This window comes from Hippoglossus stenolepis, chromosome 9 (genome assembly GCF_022539355.2).
Source record: "Hippoglossus stenolepis isolate QCI-W04-F060 chromosome 9, HSTE1.2, whole genome shotgun sequence".
NCBI classification, from domain to species: domain Eukaryota; kingdom Metazoa; phylum Chordata; class Actinopteri; order Pleuronectiformes; family Pleuronectidae; genus Hippoglossus; species Hippoglossus stenolepis.
In genome coordinates, this window is record NC_061491.1 from 5,134,200 (window position 1) to 5,155,302 (window position 21,103).

At 40.8% G+C, this 21,103-nt stretch overlaps 1 protein-coding gene across 1 annotated transcript in view; it reads left to right on the forward strand.

The window, feature by feature from the left end:
- LOC118114794 (citron Rho-interacting kinase) overlaps window positions 1-21,103 on the forward strand; it is a 47,458-nt gene that overhangs the window by 13,507 nt on the left and 12,848 nt on the right. The window contains 19 exon segments of the mRNA XM_035165458.2: window positions 3,540-3,710; window positions 3,925-3,978; window positions 4,110-4,163; window positions 5,392-5,532; window positions 6,468-6,593; window positions 8,227-8,322; window positions 8,539-8,655; window positions 8,870-8,979; window positions 9,250-9,424; window positions 10,385-10,582; window positions 10,684-10,737; window positions 14,435-14,632; window positions 16,942-17,135; window positions 17,619-17,754; window positions 17,841-17,945; window positions 19,476-19,616; window positions 19,947-20,054; window positions 20,401-20,626; window positions 20,772-20,930. Of these exon segments, the coding sequence (XP_035021349.2) occupies window positions 3,540-3,710; window positions 3,925-3,978; window positions 4,110-4,163; window positions 5,392-5,532; window positions 6,468-6,593; window positions 8,227-8,322; window positions 8,539-8,655; window positions 8,870-8,979; window positions 9,250-9,424; window positions 10,385-10,582; window positions 10,684-10,737; window positions 14,435-14,632; window positions 16,942-17,135; window positions 17,619-17,754; window positions 17,841-17,945; window positions 19,476-19,616; window positions 19,947-20,054; window positions 20,401-20,626; window positions 20,772-20,930 (2,563 nt within the window).

Here is a 21,103-nt window from a genome sequence, read left to right on the forward strand (position 1 = left end):
TCTTAAAAGGCTCCAGGAAATTGCATGAATAGAACTGTGCTAATCCTGGTTCAGCTGGAGCCTTTCTGTGTTTGAATGTCCTCCCCTTGTCTGTGTGGGTTTCCTCCGGGTACTCTGTCTTCCTCACACAGCCCAAAGACACACAAGTTGGAGCTAATTGGAGACTCTATATGACCACATATGAGAGCGTGAATGGTTGTATCTGTATGTTGTCCCTGTGATGCTCTAGCAACATATCCAGGGTAAATTTTATATCAATATATGGCAGTTCAATTCTATAATTTATAGGCTCTACATAGAATGGAGCACACAATGTAGACAACTACAGTATATAACTTAAATTTATACAAGTAGATAAAAGATATGAGATTGACATTTTTTATAAAATAAACAATGAAAGTTACACAATAAAGTTTAGGTGACTGTTTTCTTCTTCATATACATCGAGAATTTGTAATACAACACAAACTCTATTATGTGGACTGTAAATAGAGGTTTTCATACACTTATACTTGTGAATTTTCCAAAAATAAGAACATTTATCCTCCATTACAATTCCAAATGTAATACTATTTCAAGTGAGAAAGCGATTGGAGTTTAGGTCCCAGCCAATTGTAAATATCACACCAAAATGCATTGCTGTAAAAACAGAGGAAAAGCAGGTGAGTCGTCGGTGTCTGGATTTCTTCACCACAGAAAATGTAGTTCTTTAAATCAAAGTTGAGTCTTTGTGTGAGGAGTTCTCTTAAAGGGTGTTTATCATTAAAGGATCCAGCCCCCCTGTGACCCTAAATGGATGAGTGATTTAGGTAATGAATGTATAACAGATGTATAATGAGCTAATATGAGTGAAGTTAACAATTTTCTTTTCTCTTCTCTCTTTTCAACCCTGTGTGGCTGCTTAGCTCACTTGTTTCAGAAAGACCACATATAAAGGCACAACCCTTCACAAACACACAACAGCGTCAGCGTGTTTCCCTTATTAGAGCCCCATGCACACTGCTTTGGCATGTGGAGAAAACCAAAGCTTGACAGGCCGAGTTGTGGTTGCTAAGCTCTGATTGCATAATTGGTATTTGGGTGAGAGCTGAAAGTTTAATTAGTGGAAAAACATGGTGGGGAATAATAAAATGTTTGAGTGTAGTTCAAAGAATAATTTAGTGCACTAGTTTACCACCCTTACAGTTTGGGACTGATCCACATATACACAGATCAAGTTAAAAGATGCAACTGTCATTACTGAATATATTAGTATATTAGTAATGCTGCTACCTAACAGACAAACAAAGAAACGCCATTAAAACATTAAAGTTCTTTGCTGTCTCTAGGTAGTGATTCAATCTGTGAAACTCTGTAAATTGAGAATAAATACCCACTTTTTCAACATAAGTGTATGATCCACAATGGATAGACTCTAACATAAGTGATGCAAGTATGTGATGCAAAAGATTGCAATTGAAGTCCTGAATTTGCAGAACAGGATAGGGAAGTAGATGTCTGCTTCTCTGTAATAAAGGAAATGCAGGGATTAAATGCTCTCTAAGGCTTTAGTTGTTTGTTGTTGTCATATCGAAAGCTGAATTCCCTCTCCTTTAATTTCCTGGTTGTCATGGTTTTGCCAAATAATTACAGGAAATCATTCTAGCTTTTACTGACTAGGAAAGTCACAGTCGGATGAAAGGTTCGCTGAGGGGGAGGCTATGGAGAGAAAATAGACTCTAAATGGTTACAAATGTGTATTACATGATCTACAAGTGAAAAATAAGACCTAAAAATGCCTACAATGATCTGTGAGTACTCACAAATGCATGTTTAAATCCACACACAAATACTAACCAACGTGTGCACATGTAAAAATGTTTTACAAATGCACACATCACAAACTGAATAATTACAGCACCGATTTTTTACTTCTTAACTTCTATTTTCTCTCCATAGTAGGTACACCTGTAGGGTTTTCTTATCTGACCCACACAGATAATTCCCATATATATTGAAGGTTAACATGAGCCTAACTGGTCAGGGAGACAGTCTCTTCCCTTATCTCCATGGTTACATATGCAACCATTCATTCCTCTTCAGCAAAACTATTTTAGTTTGTTTTCACCATGTCTGATGCGGTCTATTTTACTTGTCCCAATCTGTGTTGGTGTCTCCCAGAAGGATGCTACTTTTTATCAGTCTGACTGACAGGCCAGTGTACGCTGATGAGAAGGTTGAAATTAGATCTATTAGGCTGTGACCAATTACTTTTAAACAGACATGTACATTAAGTGACTCTGGCTACTCAAATTATTTCTCTTTACATCCCCTCTCGGTTATACTTGCTACGATTTTGCATATACTGTAAGTGTCTGTGTAGTCGGATGACTGACAAAGGATTGGACATATATAAAGGCCCTCGTTCTAGCCATTTAATTACCTCCACTATGCTGAACTATTTTCATCCTGATAAGTCTGAATGCCGCATATCTCAAGTACATCTCTTATGAATGAGTTTGCTCTCATGAATGATGCAGTGGCTTCCAAAAAGAACATTTTCGTCAAACGTGTTCAGCTCAACAACACCGAGGCTGCTGGAGAGCCATTTCCACTTAATAATGATTGCTCTGCCAATAATTTTTCCAAAATAGCGTTGTTAGAATGTCTAACTGAACAAATAGAGTGAAGTTGAATGGATGAAGGGATTAAAGGGATAGTTCACAGAAAAATTAAAATTCACTCATTATCTACTCCCCACTATGCTGGAGGGGTGGGGGAAGTGTTTGAGTCCACAAAACACTTTAGGAGTTTCAGGGTTAAACAGTGTAGCAGCCAAAGTGACCTCTTCTTCAGACGCAATAAAACAACAGAAAAAAACCCCACAACATGCCTCCATACTGCTCGTGTGGTGTCATCCAAGTGTCCGCAAGCCCCGACATTCCTATCCGACTTGAAACGGCGTCATTTACACCATGTTTTAAGCCTAAAAGTCCACTACCGTAAGTGGCGATGCTAGCTGACGTAGCCACACGAACGAGCACCCCGCGCATGCCCTTGGGCGAGAGTGTGTGCGGTGTTCTGAGGTGCCCGAGTGTACGTGAACGTGAACGTGCCTCAGGGGAGGCTATCAGAGAACATCTAGGCCAAAAACATGGTGAAAATGAAACTGTTTCAAGTCAAATTTGAATGTCGGGGCTTGCGGACACTTGGATGACACCACAGGAGCAGTATGGAGGCATGTTGTGTTTTTTCTGTTGTTTTATTACATCTGTAGAAGGACTCACCATTGACTTCAATTGTATTGGATTTGGCTGCAACGCTCTTTACCCCTGAGACTCCAGAAGTGTTTTGTGGACTCAAAAATGAGTGAATTTAAATTGTTCAGTGAACTATTCCTTAAAGTGCTTCAAGTGCAGGTACCTTTTGGCAGTATGTATGAGTTCTGCAAAGTGGAATCTTCTTTTCCTGGGATTTGAAATTCCTCTCCTCTCCTCTCCTCTCCTCTCCTCTCCTCTCCTCTCCTCTGCTCTCCTCTCTAATCTGTGGTCTTTGCACAGGAATATCACGCCCAGCTGGAAGAGATGAGAGTTTCTATCAGACAACTGGAGGAGGACCTGTCGGCTGCCCGTCGTCGCAGCGACCTGTATGAGGCGGAGCTGAAAGAGTCTCGACAGTCCAGCGAGGAGCTGAAGAGGAAGGCTGCAGACTACCAGCACAGGATGCAGAAGGTCTACGCTGTAACGAAAGCTGTTAATGATTCTCACAGTTATATGGGAACAAGTTCTGGTTTATTTGCCATAAGCTGAACATTTACATATACAACATAATGCTATAAGAATGTTCAACTAGCCTGTAGTCATTATGATGTTTCTACTTATAGACTGTCTACTTGCCATGATCATTTCAGGAAGGGGTCTCACTGGTTTTCCTGTATCTTTACAGGTTAAAGAGCAGGGCAGAGCTGATGTAGAGGACGTGCTCACCAAGCTGGAGAAGGTAGTTTCTGACGTTTATTTTATTGGAATAAGATTTTGCAATTTGTGAGGATGATACAAATACATAGGACACTGACAAGTCACTTATCTTTAAAATGTACATGTCATGATAACTGTGTTTTTCTCATTTAGGCCAATGTTGAGCAACAGACAAAGATCCACGATCTTCAAGAGAAGCTCACCAAGGTAGAATATTTTTGCTGGGAAGATTACTGAATAATTTATACCAGCTTGTGCTCCCAAAAGCAAGAGATTAAACAGCATTTTACACTTTATGATGAGCGAATCAACTCCATCTTCACCCTCCCTGACCTCCTTTTTTCTCTCTCTGTCTGATTTGGGCTGTGGCCCAAGAACAATCAAGCTGTCTCAGAAATGAGACTTACTGTTTAATTATTGGCGTCAAGCTGTTTTTTTCTCATTCATAAAGATAATTTCAGCCTAATTCTCTTTTTCCTAGAAATTAATATTTAAAAGTACCATCAATTCTGCCAAGAACACATGAGGCTGATATTTAAGACTGGCTGAGCCACATTTAGGATTGATCTTCTTTTGACTAAATGCAAACTCAGAAATACTCAGAAGCATCAGACTTTCATAATAGTTGTGTTTAGTACTTTGTTTACTAGTAAGCACCGAATGAGCAAAAGAAGAATGAGCAGTTATTTCTTACGCTCCTTAACTTTATCAACAACTAATAGATAGTATTACCCAGTGTTGTTTGGGGTATGAAAGTGGTGTAGCTGCATATACTGTATATCTGATTAATTCTATTATGCACAATTAATATTCCCATCTGGTGAAGATCAAGTTTTTAAACATGTTACAGTAATGTGTCTCCCTTGGGTGAGTTGGTACAGTCAGTGCAATGGCTGAGTATTGTGCACCATAAAGGTGTTTGCACACCAAGTCCGTATTTTTCATATGCATTTTGACACCTTGCGTTTTAGAATTCTATTCGTTCCAAAAACTTCACAGTTGGAGATAACAAAATAGAGTATTGCAGTGAGAAAGATATTCTTCTCATTTCTTGAAAAAACAAAACATTGGGTCTGTCATATCCCGAGAAGCCATTAGGAACTATCGGAATTTCATCTTCTGATCAAGGAGCTGTGAAATTATCACTTCCAAGTTGATTTCAGGATGTCATTGGTCCAGTTTGATATGTTTGAGGAGACGGGGCCACATTAACATATTAATAGATCTCAGTTGCAAATTGAGGAAAGAATGTGTAGAGTTACATTTAAGCCATTTTATAGCCATGAGGGGAATTTTTGAAAGAAGAGTTTTAGGAGGTGTAATAAGCTGCTGGAGTGGAGTGTAAATAACACAAGGTTGATATCAACTTTCTCTTGAAGTTTCTGTACATAACATGCACAGACACAAACGTTGTGATTTTTCTCTTATCCTCTAGGCCTTGAAGGCCAGTGCTGAGGCTACAGACCTCCTTCAGAGTATGAGACTGGCCAAAGAGCGCATGGAACGAGATCTGGAGAGGTTGCAGAACAAGGAAGACTCCAGTGACAGCCTGCGTAGACGCCTCCGTGAGACTGAGGTACATACACACCTCAGTCATACACAGTACACAAACACACAGCCTTGCATATATACAGTATGTTTTGGCCTCTTGCCAGTTTGTATCATTATTCTTTGCATCATGTCATTTGTTGATGTGCAGCATCAACAAATTCTTTGTTAAACTTGTTGCATAAATAAATCTGGCCTGTGTATCTGCTCAGCACAAAGAGCCCATGTGTTCATTTCTAACCATGATTTTCTTTTGCACCTTTCATAGAGCACTGGTGCTGAGATGCCCAGTTGTCAGGCTGGATCATAACTTAAAAAACAAATCCACTTGTGTTCATGTGATTTTTGTATGTTCTGGTTGGTGACACTACCTCAAGGGAACACTGGGTAAACCTAAACACAGTGACTATGCGTACAAGGACACCAATATTCAGACTATTGACCTTATTCAGAATAAGACATTATTTCAGTTATGAAATAATGTTTTAATGTCTAAATAATGTCTCACTTCACAGTGAGCTCTAGATAAGGAAATGTGGTAATAAGGATATGTTAATTCAGACAGGAGAGTGAAAGGAAAAATATATGCAAGTGGTCAAAGTTACACGGCTCCTAAAATCTCTCACACCATCACGCATGGATGCAAATGGGCTCTTTGGAACCATTGTGAGGAATTTAGAATAATGAGATATAAACATTGCAGAGGTGCAAGCTCTAACAAGCCAAATGGATCCGGCTGCTACAGGGTATCATCAGTTCTTCCTTGAGGCAGAAGCTTTAAGTCCAATTAGCATTCCTACTAAATGTGTTTGATGTCCAAATAGCAGAAAGCACTTCTCAGGACTGTGGATCTTCTGACCTGAGGTTGCATTTATTAAAAACCTAAAGAAATATCCGATAGGTCACATAAACCCTGTCTGTGTGTGTGTGTGTCTTTTTATTACTGTTATCCATTGTGTGCAGGATGGCAGGAAGACTCTTGAGAACCAGGTGAAACGACTGGAGATTGTTGAGCGCCGAGAGACTAAACTGAAGGATGAAATCCAGAGCAAGGCCCAGCAGATTCAGCAGATGGCAGATAAGATTCTGGTATAACTCACCTTTCATCTCCTGTGCAGAGCTAAAATAAACAGCAGAGGTGCGATACAAACACAGCTAATTGTCATCATAGCAGGGGGAGTGCTATTTTGTTGAATAGTTCTAGTATATTTAGGGATGAAAACTAGCATTTCTACATACAGGCTGTAAAGAGGCGCCTCATATAATAATAATTAGTCATATCTGATATTTTCTCAATCTAAAAAACCCTAAATAGTCATGAAATACCCACACAAGTGCTTTTGATTAGTTTTCCTCATTAGTGTGGACATAAACAGACTGAGTTTGATTGACATGTCTCATTCTCTCACTCCCCTGTTGCTTTCGTTGTTAATCTACTGCAAACCATTCACCCAGCTGCAACCAGATCAGAGGTCAGTTTAGCCAGAATAACTGACAACTGATGGGTGTGCTGGGGACCAGGGAACAGCAATTTGAATGCAGCACCAATAAAGGTTTTAATATTACCATTAGGAATCTTTAATAGCTTTTAAGGTCTGTAACATGTCCTCCTAAGAATACGGATACTGAGAATGGGCCTTTAGCATGGCAGACAGTTTGACTCCTCATAGTAGAAACTAAAAAATAAAATACAAATATATTATTTATTACATCGGTGTTATGTATAATATCAATTATTGCTGTATTACATTTCAGTGTCAGTTCCAGGGCTTAGGTATTTTCTTTTCTTTTCTTTTATCTTGTTTTTTCAGGCAGTATCATTGAGATTATTTCTTGACAAATAAACACAACACAACAAAGAGTTAATTAAAACATTTACTAGAATCATGAAAAACATCAGATAACAAAGATCTAAAATCACTGAGGGGAATTTAAGTCTGCAGTTGAAGGAGAGATTGCAGCTCATTCCATTTAAAAGGTGCGTAACATCTGAACCCAGTTCTGCATGAATCAGCTTGATATATCAGATTGTGTGCTGTAGTGACTAGTTTTAACTGAGAGAAGAGAAGTGAGGTAGTTTGGGAGTTTCATCAGTAGAGCTTCCTGAATAAATACCATGAGATGACTGTTTCCTCTTGACTCCGAGGATGTCCATCTAACGGAACGATACAGAGAGCAATGATGAGTGTGAAATTTGTCATTTGTGATCAAATCTAATGCACTGTGATACGCAGGGTTCCACATGTGCTTGGCATAACCCGTGCAATAAAGAGTTCCCCACTAATGATAAGGGGCAGAGCTAGGTCATGGATGGATGCACTTACTTAATACATCCATAGTATTAAAGACAAGGGACAGATGTATTTATTATTGAATTATTCATTAATTCTTTGAAACACTTATATCTTGTATCTAATATGAAATAACACCTGTGTGATGGGAAGGCATTTGAATTTCTTTTTGGCTCCACTACAATCAAAACAGCCTCAGTTGAGCTCTATACAATCTGATTATAAGTGTATTTTAAAAGATGATGAGGCACATTACCATCACTGAGTGTGATTACGTGTTAGTGGTTTGAGAGTTGTTTGAATCACCTCTATCTGATTACAAATTTTTTTACAGGGGGGGTTGTTTGGGTTACTTTCAGCCTTTAGGCATGTGACTGCTCATCTTTAATATGCAGCGTCTAACTAAATGAAATGTTTTTATTTTTGTGCAGGAGCTGGAGGAGAATCTGCGAGAGACTCAGGCCACAGCCCAGCGGCTGGAGACTCATCTGAAGCAGAAGGAGAAGCTCTATGAAGACAAGATAAAGGTAACGTGTCAGAACACATAAACTCACTCACACATGTGTTACGAGCGTTGGGTGCAATGTGAAACATCAGACAGGTGAAATAACAGGAAGCGCACTGTGCTATGTTTAGTGGTCATGCTTTAGCTGGTTGCGTTGTGTCTGTCCTCTTCACGCCAACCTATGTCCTGTTAAGTGATATTCTGGTTTTGGTTATGTGGGCTGCCTGGCACTGAGCAGGTGCTGGAAACCCAGATGAAGGCGGACATGGCCGATAAGGAGATGCTGGAGTCCAGTCAGAGCAATTATGAGGAGGAGGTGCGGGAAAAGTGCAGCATCATCAGTGAACAGAAGGCGGTAAGAACTGACCAGCTTGGCAGTGACACTATTTCAGGCATATTTTACCATTTATCACACTGACATAGATTTTCTCGTTTGAATAACCTGGGTAGGTTATTGTAGAGAACACAGTAGTTAGCCTGAACCTGAGCCTAATTCAAGCAAGTGATGTGAAGATCCAACTGAATGTTTAATTAAAACACAAGTTATCGTCTCTATCATTTCTATTCAGACCATAAATGCTATGGACTCCAAGATGAACAGCCTGGAGCAGAGAATTGCTGAGCTGTCGGAGGCAAACAAACTGGCAGCCAACAGCAGTATCTACACACAGAAAAACATGTAAGTACTGATACACAAAACACTGTTTTTCCATTCAACAATAGATTAAAAGCATTGAAAAACTCTCTTTTCATTAAATACACTATTGTGAATTCAAGGAAAAGCTGTGGCCTTCTATTGTTGTCACAAATAGAATATCTGCTTCAACCATAATGCTGTTATAAGATGAACAAAAGGAGCACACAAGAATGTGGCTTGTACAAAATAATACCTGGAAGGTTTGCCGTTATCCAGGAAGTGTTGCATGTTCATGTGTGTTGTTGTTTTCAGGAAAGCCCAGGAGGAGATGATATCCGAGCTTCGCCAGCAGAAATTCTACTTGGAGTCTCAGGCTGGGAAGTTGGAGGCCCAGAATGCCAAACTGGAAGAGCATCTAGAGAAAATGAGTCAGCAGGAGCAAAGCAATAAGAGCCGTGTGCTGGAGCAGGAAACCAGGCTCAGAGAGGTGAGGAGATTTTAAAGGGGTCGGGGCAGAAAGCAGGGTTGTGAAGTGGGATACCATCAAAGTAACACACAGTCAAACTTTCAGTGAAGCTGTCACCTCTGTGCCAAAACCTGTTTCAATACCAAGTCATTTTTCAGCTGTTTTGAAAATTCTACACAATCAAACTTTGTTTATCTGAAGTTTTCCACGGGTCAAAACACCCACCAACATCTGGCTTCTGTCTGCACCGGGAATGGATACGGTCAGCATTCCCCCCCGGGTCAATTGACTCTTCAGCAGACAGGGGTTTTATTGGTTCCGGCTCCCATCAGATGTGAAGGAATATGACACACTTCTCTTCTTTATTTTGTCAGTCTAGATGTTGACACTGCACCTTTTCCTGTGCAACTTATTGTTTTTGTTATATCTTTTTTTATATCTTATACTTATTGGTTTTTTATACCTTAGACACAGTGTGCAACAGCAATTTTTTTTCTTTGAATCGTGTGAAATGCAACACTGGCAGGACAGCGAGGTGAGAGTTCTTCTCAGTTTCAGGCGTGTTTGTGACGTTGAAGATGACTCACTAGGGAAAAAAACAGAAAAGCAAACTCCTCGACTTGCAATGGGAAAAGAGTTAATTTCCTTCAAGTGACCCCACTGTATATACAGTGAATTTCATAGGTTACTAATCCTAGCATTGATGTCTGAATCTCTTGTATTCACCAACTCACTTGTTAAAAAACATTCAGATTTGTCATTATAATTGTGTAGTAGAGGGAAAAATCATATTATTTCAAATTCAATAACAGAGAACGCAGCACAATGAATCCAGGTTGAGTCCGACACAGTGAGGTGTCAGGTGTAATGCCCTCTCATCCCTGCAGTTGAGTCAACATGTCTCTCTTACTGCTCCTTTGGATGAATCCCCTCCTCCTGCTCCCTGATCCTAAATGGCCTCCTTTCTGTCGGCCTTTGTAGATCGGGCTGGAGCACGAGGAACAGAAGCTGGAGATAAAGCGTCAAGTGTCGGAGCTGACCCTGTCGCTGCAAGAACGCGAATCCCAGATCAGCAACCTGCAGGCAGCTCGCCGTGCTGTGGAGAACCAACTGCAGCAGGCCAAGACTGAGCTGGAGGACACCACTGCAGAGGCTGAGGAGGAGATCACTGTGCTCAGAGTGAGAGACAGAGAAAGTAGAGGAGTGATGAACATGATGTCTCTTTAGATTTGACTTATTTCACTGAAATCTGTCCCCCTCTGTCTTGTCATATCACTTAGGCACACAGGGATGAGATACAACGCAAGTTTGATACCTTGAGAGACAGTTGTGCGGTAAGATGCTCACCTACTCGCTCACAGTTTTTTTGCTATTTCATTTTTTCCAGGAATAGATAGTTCTAGTGACATTGTGCGTCAGCTGAAGCATCACACATCCTCACTAACAACCAAGAGTTGACACTCATAAGGGTTTTCTGTCATTCTTGTGTTAAGTTTCCCTGTACTTCCAGTTATCACACTCATCATCCTTATTTACTTTTGTGGAAGTGTATTATTTACTTAAATTGTCATCACCTTTGGGCTCCACACTAATGTTTTAGAACTCTCCCAAATTAGTGATAGATTAATTCTCAAATGAGCAATTTGTTTTCACCAGATCTGCTGGAACAGTAACAGGAAGATAACGGCTGTTATCCAAGCATCATGGTTGATGAGGCATCATGGAGAATTTTGTATTCATCTGCGCCAACTATTCTGTAGCCAGAGGCATTTTGTTTTCTGTCCATCTAATCCATTCTTATGAGCATGATATCTCCGGAACGCCTCAAGGATATTTCACAGAGCTTATTTTGGCCTCGTGAACAGGATATCTCTTCATGGTGTCATATACTCAACATGACCTGGAAACCCTGTGGTTTAGTTTGTCATTGTCTTCCCTACTTATACTTATTTCCTGCTCTTGCTTTCTTTTACAAGATTACATCTTCTTGTTACCATAGCTTCTGATAATGAGGCATCATGTGAGGTCAACCAAATAATAATGCTTCAAGAAACCAATCAAAAGTAGCTGCATCTTCATATAGCAAGCTATGTTGTTCAGTTTCAAGCCCCACCTGTTTAAGTTCCTGTCCCTATCTTACAGTGAATAACAAGTTGTTTATTCATTTATTTTATAGACATTCAGGGCAGCTGTTAAAGTATGTTTGAATCCCAAAGCTTTACCCTGTTCAAGTATCTTTTTTGCCATTTGCACAGGTACAGTCACCGATACAAGTAAACAACAACATGCAGTTCTTTTTTTAATAGTATATAATGTCATGCAGCATGGGATGGTGTCACTGTGGAGCCCTGATGGTCCCATTAACCTTGAGAAACAGATTTTGTCTCATTTGAGTGCTTTAAAATGAATATATCTTTAATAAACACCGAAGCCACCATGATCTTTCTTTATCCCAATGCCCTTGTGTCGAGATCCACCCACTCACAAACTGTTGAGAGAGCACTGTCCATAGATCCAGCTGGCCAATGCCCAGGCCAACGCAGCCAGATTCTGCAACAAGCAGATCTTGAAATTTCACTCAGTTTTTTGCACTGATACTGTAAGACTTGCAATGTCGGTCTCTCTGTTGGTCTGTCTGTTGAACATTGTGGAACCAAACAAGATGTCTTGATCATTTGTCGAATGTCACATTATTTTAATTTGTATTGACAGACCTTTCCCTAATATTTCCCTAAAATATATTGAGAACATTCCTGCCCCTCCAAGGTTCAACTATTTCTGTCTTGAAAATAGCAGAAACTTTCCTCCTATCAAAATAGACTACAGGGAAATTTGTGGAACCGCATTTTTTTGGCTGCACTACTTAAGACAGTAGAAACACTTAAATTATGATTAACATGCACCATGCTGGAGGAGCAGGTTCTCGAGCTGGAGACCCTGAATATTACCATTATGACTGTTCACCTTGGTAATTTTTGAAGTTTTTTTTCAATCACTATTATTTCTATTATTCAAATTTGGTAAAGAATGTGTTTGACAATGCTAGGATGCCGCCACTTGATGCTCTAAGGGCTTTTACTCTCCCTGCTAACATCCTATTATCACATTAAACTGTAACTTCACTCCTAAGTTTTGGTTGATGTGTGTCTCCCTAAAAAACTGCCTGTAGATGCAGTACTGGGAGGTGGGGCTGAGACAGGGAGAGGTTTGAATCGTTGACAAAGGCGGCTGTCTCAGATAGCTATCTGGGGTTTAGACGGTGTGAGGGTGAGATTTGAAAATGAGATTCCCACTCACAAGCAGTCAGTGGTGGGGGGGGGGCTGCCCAATTTTGAATAGAGGGTGTTTTTTCAAATAAATATAAATGCCATAATGTAGAACAGTTGAATCTACGTGGGCATTGGCCCTGAAAAGTCCAAGAGTGTTTGAAACACAGTGGTGTTATGAGTCATGTTCAACCCTTTTATGTGGATCTTTATATAAATTTGGTAATTTATGTGATATTAAAACCAGCATTAATATATAATACGTCTGGTTGTTTTAGACCATTGCAATATTTAATTCAAAGGACTCCTCTTGGATTGGACTAGCATTTCCACATGGTTATTTCATCCCTGTATATTTCAATTAGATAAAATAATTGCAAACTTACTACATCTACTCACAGTAGAATGAAGTTGTATCCATATCAGCCATGCATTATCCAGATTACAAAGAATGGACTAAAAGTGGTTACATTTAAACTGTTTGCAAACCACCATCAGGTGACTTCACCCTCCACTGCATTTGTGCCGCTGAGTCTGTTTGATGGAGAGAGCAGATGTTCCTCTGTATTTTGTGCCATCGGTGTACAGTAAATGTTACATTAGTGTTAGTCAAGGGAATTGCAGGACTGATGTACTGCCTCTCTAACTAGAGTTTATGTTTGATGTACACCCACAGCCTTGACAAATGGTATGATGCTGTTTGTATTCAGCAGTTTTGAGGATGCAAAGCTCGAGAAGTGATTTGCTTTAAGTCTGCAAGTTGCTCTATAGATCAGGATGAGAGGTGAGGAGAGTAAATACAGAGGCTTGCCAGATCACCACTTGATCCACTCCACCGCTGACTGCCCCGCCCCACCTTAAGTATTTAGTTGCTACTGTCAGTCCCAGGCCTCGGGGGAGCAGAAGCACTGAGTCAGTACAGAACAGACAGCTAATTTATGTACTTAAAAGCTTTGCCTCTTTTCCCCACCACCTTGAGTTCTGCGTGGTACACATGTTCTCATGAGAGCTGAGAATCAGGGGCTCTTAACAGGCAGCCTCATCAGCCTCTGACCCCCATCTCCCTGCAGCGTGCACAGTGGCCATGGCTGATTAACAGAACACACTGGTCCTGATGAAATGATTAACTTGCTCCTTCCTCCTTCCTCCGATTCCTGAATCCGGAGTTAGAAACAAGTAGTAGAGCTGATCACTGCATCAAATCAAAGTAATGCAGCAGTAAGGGTTTGACTATGGGTTACTTGGGTCAAGTTTTTGTGCGGATGAATAATCATACGTACAATGCTATGCCTGTATGCAAGATGTTAGCGAGAACCTTTTATGCAAGTAAATTGTAAAACTAATGTACTTTTTTTTTTTTACACTAAGTGTATATTACAGTAGAGTAGGATTCTTCTCCCAGATTCTTTTAAACACTTCATGTGTCAAATAGGTGAAGGCTTAGAAAACTAATGTGGAGGTGGTTTCCTTTACCTAAGCTGAGCTTATTCACCCTTTTATTTGCAGAGGAATTAATCCAACTTCCAGGCACCTTTATGAACCACAGTCTACTTTATAGTCAATTATAATTAATATCAAAACAGTCATATTTGTTCAGGGCTTTGAATTAGTTTACAGCCAATAGAGAGGAAAATTAAGAAAATTCATGTTATGGTCAATTAATAGTTGTTTGTTACCTGGTTGATTCTGTATATTTTTGTTGCAGAATGTGTTCCCTGTATACTGTGCTCTCTTTAAACTTGCATGCCCTGGTTGCTCTCTGTAGGTGATCACAGATCTGGAGGAGCAGCTGACCACACTCACTCAGGAAAACGCTGAGCTGAACCGTCAGAACTTCTACTTGTCCAAGCAGCTGGATGAGGCCTCCGATGAGAGAGAAGACCGCCTGCAGCTCAGCCAGGACGTGGACAGACTGCGTCGGGAAGTGGCCGACCGCGAGATGCACCTGAACAACCAGAAACAGGTACCTGGCAGCTGGTGGTCAAGTTCTGTTAAATGGTATGTTCTTTCTCTGCTTATGTCAAAAGGTCAATCATCCAATATTGGTATGCCATGTTGATTTGTTGGTAGAACAGGCTGATACTGGCCTCTTAAATATCTGCCCATATTGTGGTCAAACTCTAGATTTGACAAACAAACTGCAGTTTCTTTGATTTACTTCATAGTATCACTGGGGCTCCAGTAAAGACCCTACTTTTAACTGTAGTTAATAACGTTTGATCACTGGTGGTGATATAGAACAATGTTCTTGCATGTGGGTCCCACATTAATTTACTGATGGCTGTAACATGCCAAGCAACACAGCCAAGAAAAGCAGGGAAGAGGAAGACTGCTAGCAAGTGAACAAAGATGTAAACAGTTTCATTTCAAAATGATCAAAGAAATTGCGCTTTACTTTCAAAACATTTGTTAGACTCGATTTGTTAAACAAAAATATATTTGTCTGCAAGAAAACCGCACAGGGCACCTCTACAGAGATTGTAAAAGAACATTTATTACCATATTCTGCGTACATTGCTCTTTACTGCTCCTTACTGCTATTTTTTATGTTGGTTTTATTATCCATTGACCTAATTTATATGTGATACCTGCTGTTCTCCATCCATTCACTCTGTTGAGCACCTTGGACGGACTGCCCCTCCCAAGTAAACACACAAACAATCAAACAGCTGACTTTCAAACCCAGTCACAACTCAGGAAACATGTCACCAATATATCCACCAGTTTTCAAATTTCTGTATGAACTTGCCAAAAATATCAGCTGTCATTGGTTGAACATTTGAAAAAAAAGGAACCTAGCAGTTGCAGTTTTCTTTCTAAGACAGATGTACTGCTTCCTCTTGTTCTGGTTTCTGTCCCTCTGCCCACTTCCCACTCACAGTTGGTCAGTCAGACACCAGTTTGACAGGTGACCCAGACATCTCTCCCAGCCCTGACAGTGTTAAGTGTAAATCAGGCAGCAGAAACCCTGGGAATATTTCGGTATTGTTATGTGCTGTATTCTGGATGCAGGGGGAGAGAGTGCGAGCGAGGAGGCTGTGTGATGTGCGCGCTGCCCCCGTGGGAGGATATGTGTGTGGGTGTCCAGTAGCGCTCTCGGTCCTGATGGTTGTGTAACCACCGATGGAAGTCATAGACGAGGGATGGGGTGGTGTGTGGGAGGGATGTGTCATCCCCATCACTCCCAGGTCGTGTCAGCTGTGGAAGCGTTGGACTTCAGAGGGCTGCTGTACCAGCCCGGGCTATATTTGTCTCCCAGTGCTTTGTCTAAAGCGGTGCGTTGTAAGACATGAAACACAGGGCTTTGTGTAGGCCCCGTGAATAACACGGAAAAGCATTGTGTCCAAACATATCATGTAAATAATCCTACAGCAGCACTGATACTGGTTATGAAGTCTTTTTTAATTGCAATGTTGTGGTTGTTGGATTGATACAACAGGTGAAATCCACACTACACAAACTACATAAATATGAACCTAAATCTAAAAATGTGTGTTTTAGATGTGGTGTAACGGAGGGCTCATTTTTACATTGCACATGGTCGTGTACAAAGCTAAATATATTGTGGCACGACTTCAGTGACATCATGACAAAACTTTCCAGGATTTGACTTGCAAATGGATCTGCTTATTGAGAAATTTAACCACCTCCATCTTTCCAAATCTAAATGTTATTTTAAATGAATAGCTGAAGAAAAATCACATATACTTTTAAAATAACTATAATATATTTCTGTAAATGTGGCAGCGCTGTATTGACACATTGCCAATGTACCTGTATCAGCTCATCTGATATAAAAATGTTACCAGAATTGAAACATCATTGGTTTTCAGAGTAAACTTGGATTGCTTACATTGCCTCTTGTTAATTTATTAATGTTGGAGCCATTCATATATATATATATTATTATTATTATTTTATTTTATCTTTTTCATTTGACTCCTACCTCTTCCTTTTGTGTGACGGCCCTTTTTTTGTTTGTACGTGGGTGGGTCAGGGAGGGGATCTGCAGCTGTGTTTTGTGTGTTTTGTATGTCTTGATAAACCCAAAATTTTATATTAAATCTTTCCAAGTAGGTCTTTTGAGAACAGAGGTTCTTAATAGTTCTTCAACAGTTCTAAGCTGGTGAACTACACTTCTCTCTCTCTCTCCTTTATAAAGCTGCAGTCTTTTCTGAGAAGTGATGACTGCAGCTTGTGCAGCTGTGTCCTTTACACACTTTTGCTTTCAACCAGAGAAGAATTTCTCATCTAAATCCTTTTTTGCACCAGAACCTTGAGACACTGAAGACCACATGCACCATGCTGGAGGAGCAGGTTCTCGAGCTGGAGACCCTGAACGACGAGCTGCTGGAGAAGGAGAGACAGTGGGAGGCCTGGAGGGCAACACTGGAGGAGGAGAAGAACCTGGCTGAGAGGAGGACCAGGGACATCCAGAGACTGCTGGACATAGAGAAACAGAACAGGTGATGAACATTCACACATATGTACAACATCAACATGACATTTATGTGGACATATATCGACTGAAGTGACCTTTAATTTGTGCAGAGTCATGTAACATTTTGAATAAATGGTAACAGTATCGGTTTATTTATAATTTATATTGAAAACTGTTTTTGCTTTGAATATTTCTGTTGGATCTGGATCCCTCTGCCTACACGCTGAATACAACAGGTTTGGCCGTATTCACTAGGGTTTATCAGAAGGTATTCTGGGAAATATATAAAATTATTTTCTGAGTTTGTGTAGGCAGGGCACTGTGAAGAAAAGTGGGTAAAGTAACTGCTTTAGAGAACTGCAGCCAGCAGCTCCTCACTTTGCAAGGGTGTAGAAATACAATATTCAAATAATTACTGTAAGTCAAAAAGAGCCAGTAAGCACATTATAGTCACACTCAGAGAGTATAGAAAATGAGCAGTGTAAATGTGTTATGCTGTATGTTGTAGGCTTCGTTCAGAGCAGCGCAACTCAGAGTCTCGTCAGGCTGTGGACCAGGCAGTAAAGGAACACAAAGCTGAGATCCTGGCCCTGCAGCAGGCCCTCAAAGACCAGAAACTCAAAGCTGAGAGCCTTGCAGACACTGTGAGCATTTCCACACTGTTAAGTAGTACTGTACTGCTTGTGGGTAACAGATGTTGCAGCAAATTCCTCCTGCGTTCTCTTCTCAGATGAATGATCTGGAGAAGAAGCATGCCATGCTGGAGATGAACGCCCGCAGTTTGCAGCAAAAGCTGGAGAGTGAGAGGGATCTGAAGCAGAGACTGCTGGAAGAGGTACATTCTCTATTTTCTCACAGACAGACATGTATTATACATTTTGTTGATTTCTGAGTATATGAGAAGTAAATACAGCCCCTGCAGCTAACAGCTGACATTTTAATGGGTCTTTCTTAAAATGTGTACTCAATAGTAAGGTCACAAGCTCTCATTATGCTTTTCCAGCTCATGATAAATCCACAGTTTGATAGTAGTATCTCTGAGTATTTAAACCTTGAGGTATTACTCAACATCCATTAGCTCATCTGAGAAACTGACATTTATAAAACAGGGGAGGATGCAAATGATATCATGTAACTGCAGAGGAGCCGCAAGACAGTGTAGCTAACACAGGAGGGTCGTTCACTTTGCAGCGTATAACAGGGTCTACACATGAGAGTCACCAGAAGGAAATCTTAGATGCAACCTCATCACAAAAGTCCGCATCTGAAGTCTTCAAACAGAACACATTCCTTGCTGTTAGGCATGGGAGTGGAAATATTCTGCGTCTGGGTTGTGTGGCAGTGGCACAGGAAACACTGCACAGAGAGGGATGGATGTTTTCCACTAAATATCAACAAACTCAAGATGCAAAGGTCCTGCAATTAGTCAAGAGAGTGAAACTAAAAAGAGGCTGGCTTCTACTACAGGACAATGATTCAAAGCAGACCTCAAAATCCACCATGATCTAATTCAAGAATCATAAGCTGAAGCCTTAGGAACAGCCCTCACAGTCCCAGACATCACTGATATCTGTGGGGAAAGATGCTGTGTGTGCAACAATATCACAGAACTTCAGAGTGAAAATCCTTGAGAATAAAGACTCTCAGCTAACTGCAAAAAAAACAAGCTGTCATATCTCCCAAACTGGAACTGACTTAGGTTTCCCAGGATTACCCAAAAACTACTCAACCATTTTCCATGAAATTGTTTGGAGAGGTGAGGCATGACCCAAGGAAGAACCCATGAAATTGTGGTGCTGATCCGGATCGAGGGCGCATACACAAATCTTTTACATTTCTTTAATACTGGGAGATGGAGCATTTTTCAGCATTTTCGTTGATTTCTCAGAATAATTCATGGATCTTGATGTTCATTCGAGGTAAGTATAAGGTAATACAAACAGCACATCAACATTTGAATAAAAGCTCAGTTTAATGTCTGTTTCCTTCAAGGGCTGTATTGTTTCTTTTTACTTGAAACATCAACAAAGTACCTAATGACCAAACTTTAGCTGTACATCCCATAATATATTCTTTTTTATATTTATATACAAGTATAAATATTAGTTGTTCAACTGTTTTTGTGCTTGTTACCTTATGTATTCATGTTTTTATTCCATGATTTATGCTGTTGCTGCAAATCAAATTACCATTACCAAATATAAACTTGTTTCTCTTGCATGCGTTGTGTCCCAGCTGTAACAAATGTCAAACCATGCTGCAAGGTTAAGCCGGTGCTATCACCGGAAATAATCAATTGTAAGAAGCTAAAGTGGCAACGTCACAGAGTGCAAACGGTGACGAAAGAGCGGTTTTATCTCCACAGCAAGAGAAACTGCAGCAGCAGATGGACGCTCAGAAGACCCACATCTTCCGCCTGACCCAGGGGCTGCAGGACGCTCTGGACCAGACTGACCTGCTGAAAACTGAGAGGACCGACCTGGAATACCAGCTGGAGAACATCCAGGTGCTGCTGCACAGACATGCACATGATATACCCATCAATGTAATGTATATGCACTGAAGAAACAGAGGATATTAGATAGTTGAGTTACCACAGTCACATGAATACTTTAACTTGGAGCAGATCTTTCTATCATTTGCTGTCTTGTTTTTTTCCCCCACTTTGTTTTGATATTGAAAGCTACATGCACATACATACCCCCCCCTCATCCTTTGTATTACCCCACAGCATACACCCCCCCTCCTCTCTGTCTTTGTTGGCCTCTCTGTGTGAAGTGAAGTCCATGAGGAGAAATTCATGGCAGTAGTGATGTTCACTTAGCTCCACCTGCAGGCCGTGTACTCTCATGAGAAGGTGAAAATGGAGGGGACCATCACCCAGCAGACCAAGCTCATTGACTTCCTCCAGTCCCAGGCCCACGGTGGCTCCAAGAAGAAAAAGGTCAGATGGAATCATCGATTCATTTGGATATTTTGGGAAACCCCCGTAAAATGTTATTTTGAATACAACAATTGTGAAAATTTTATCTGCAGAGTGAGAAGGTTAATTTTGTTTCCCCCAATTACTATAACCTTAAATCAAATTCACCTATATATCGTCATTTTGCATGTTCAAAAAGTGTTGTAGATTATCACCACACAGAAAGTGATTCACAATCAGCAGAGCATAGTAATGGATTAAAACAGATTACCTAGATTTTGCATCCTGTCTCTCAGTGGTTCTCCAGCTTCTCATCTCTGGTCACATTTTACACCATTTTGTTCATGAGTGCTTGTGTGTGTCTCAGGGTCTGTTTGGCCGTCGTCGAGAGGACCTGTTGGCTGCCATGGCTGCTCAGGCCCAGGCTCAAGGGCAGAGTCAAGGCCAGGTTTCCGCGGTGCCGGCCATCCAGCCAGTTCCTCTGCAGTACAGCGACATGAAGGTGGCTCTGGAAAAAGAACGCACACGCTGCACTGAGCTGGAAGAAGCTCTGCAGAAAATGAGAGCAGAGCTGCGGTCTCTCAGAGAGGAAGGTCAGACTGCAGTTTATACTCATGTTTGCAACTCTGCACACCAACTTTAACTATAGTTTATTACTGTGACTACTACGACTATCTTCTTTGAACAATAGAAACACTTAACTCATCTTGATTAAACAATATATCTATTGTGATGTAGCGCTCCAGTATAAAGATCATGGTAACTCTACAAACCCGGCCACGTCACGGCAGCAGATGATTATGTCTGCCATGGTAAAGTCACCTGAACACCAGCAGGCCCCGACCAGCCTGGCACCCGCCAACTCTGGACGTAGGAAGGAGACTGCAACACCTGAGGGTGAGTGAAGAGATGATGTTTGTGGAAAAAAGCAACTTTTCCTCTCTAATAGAAACATACGTCTGGGCTCCATACTTTCCACGTACTGGCTCTTACATGTACACACACACACACACACACACACACACACACACACACACACACACACACACACACACACACACACACACACA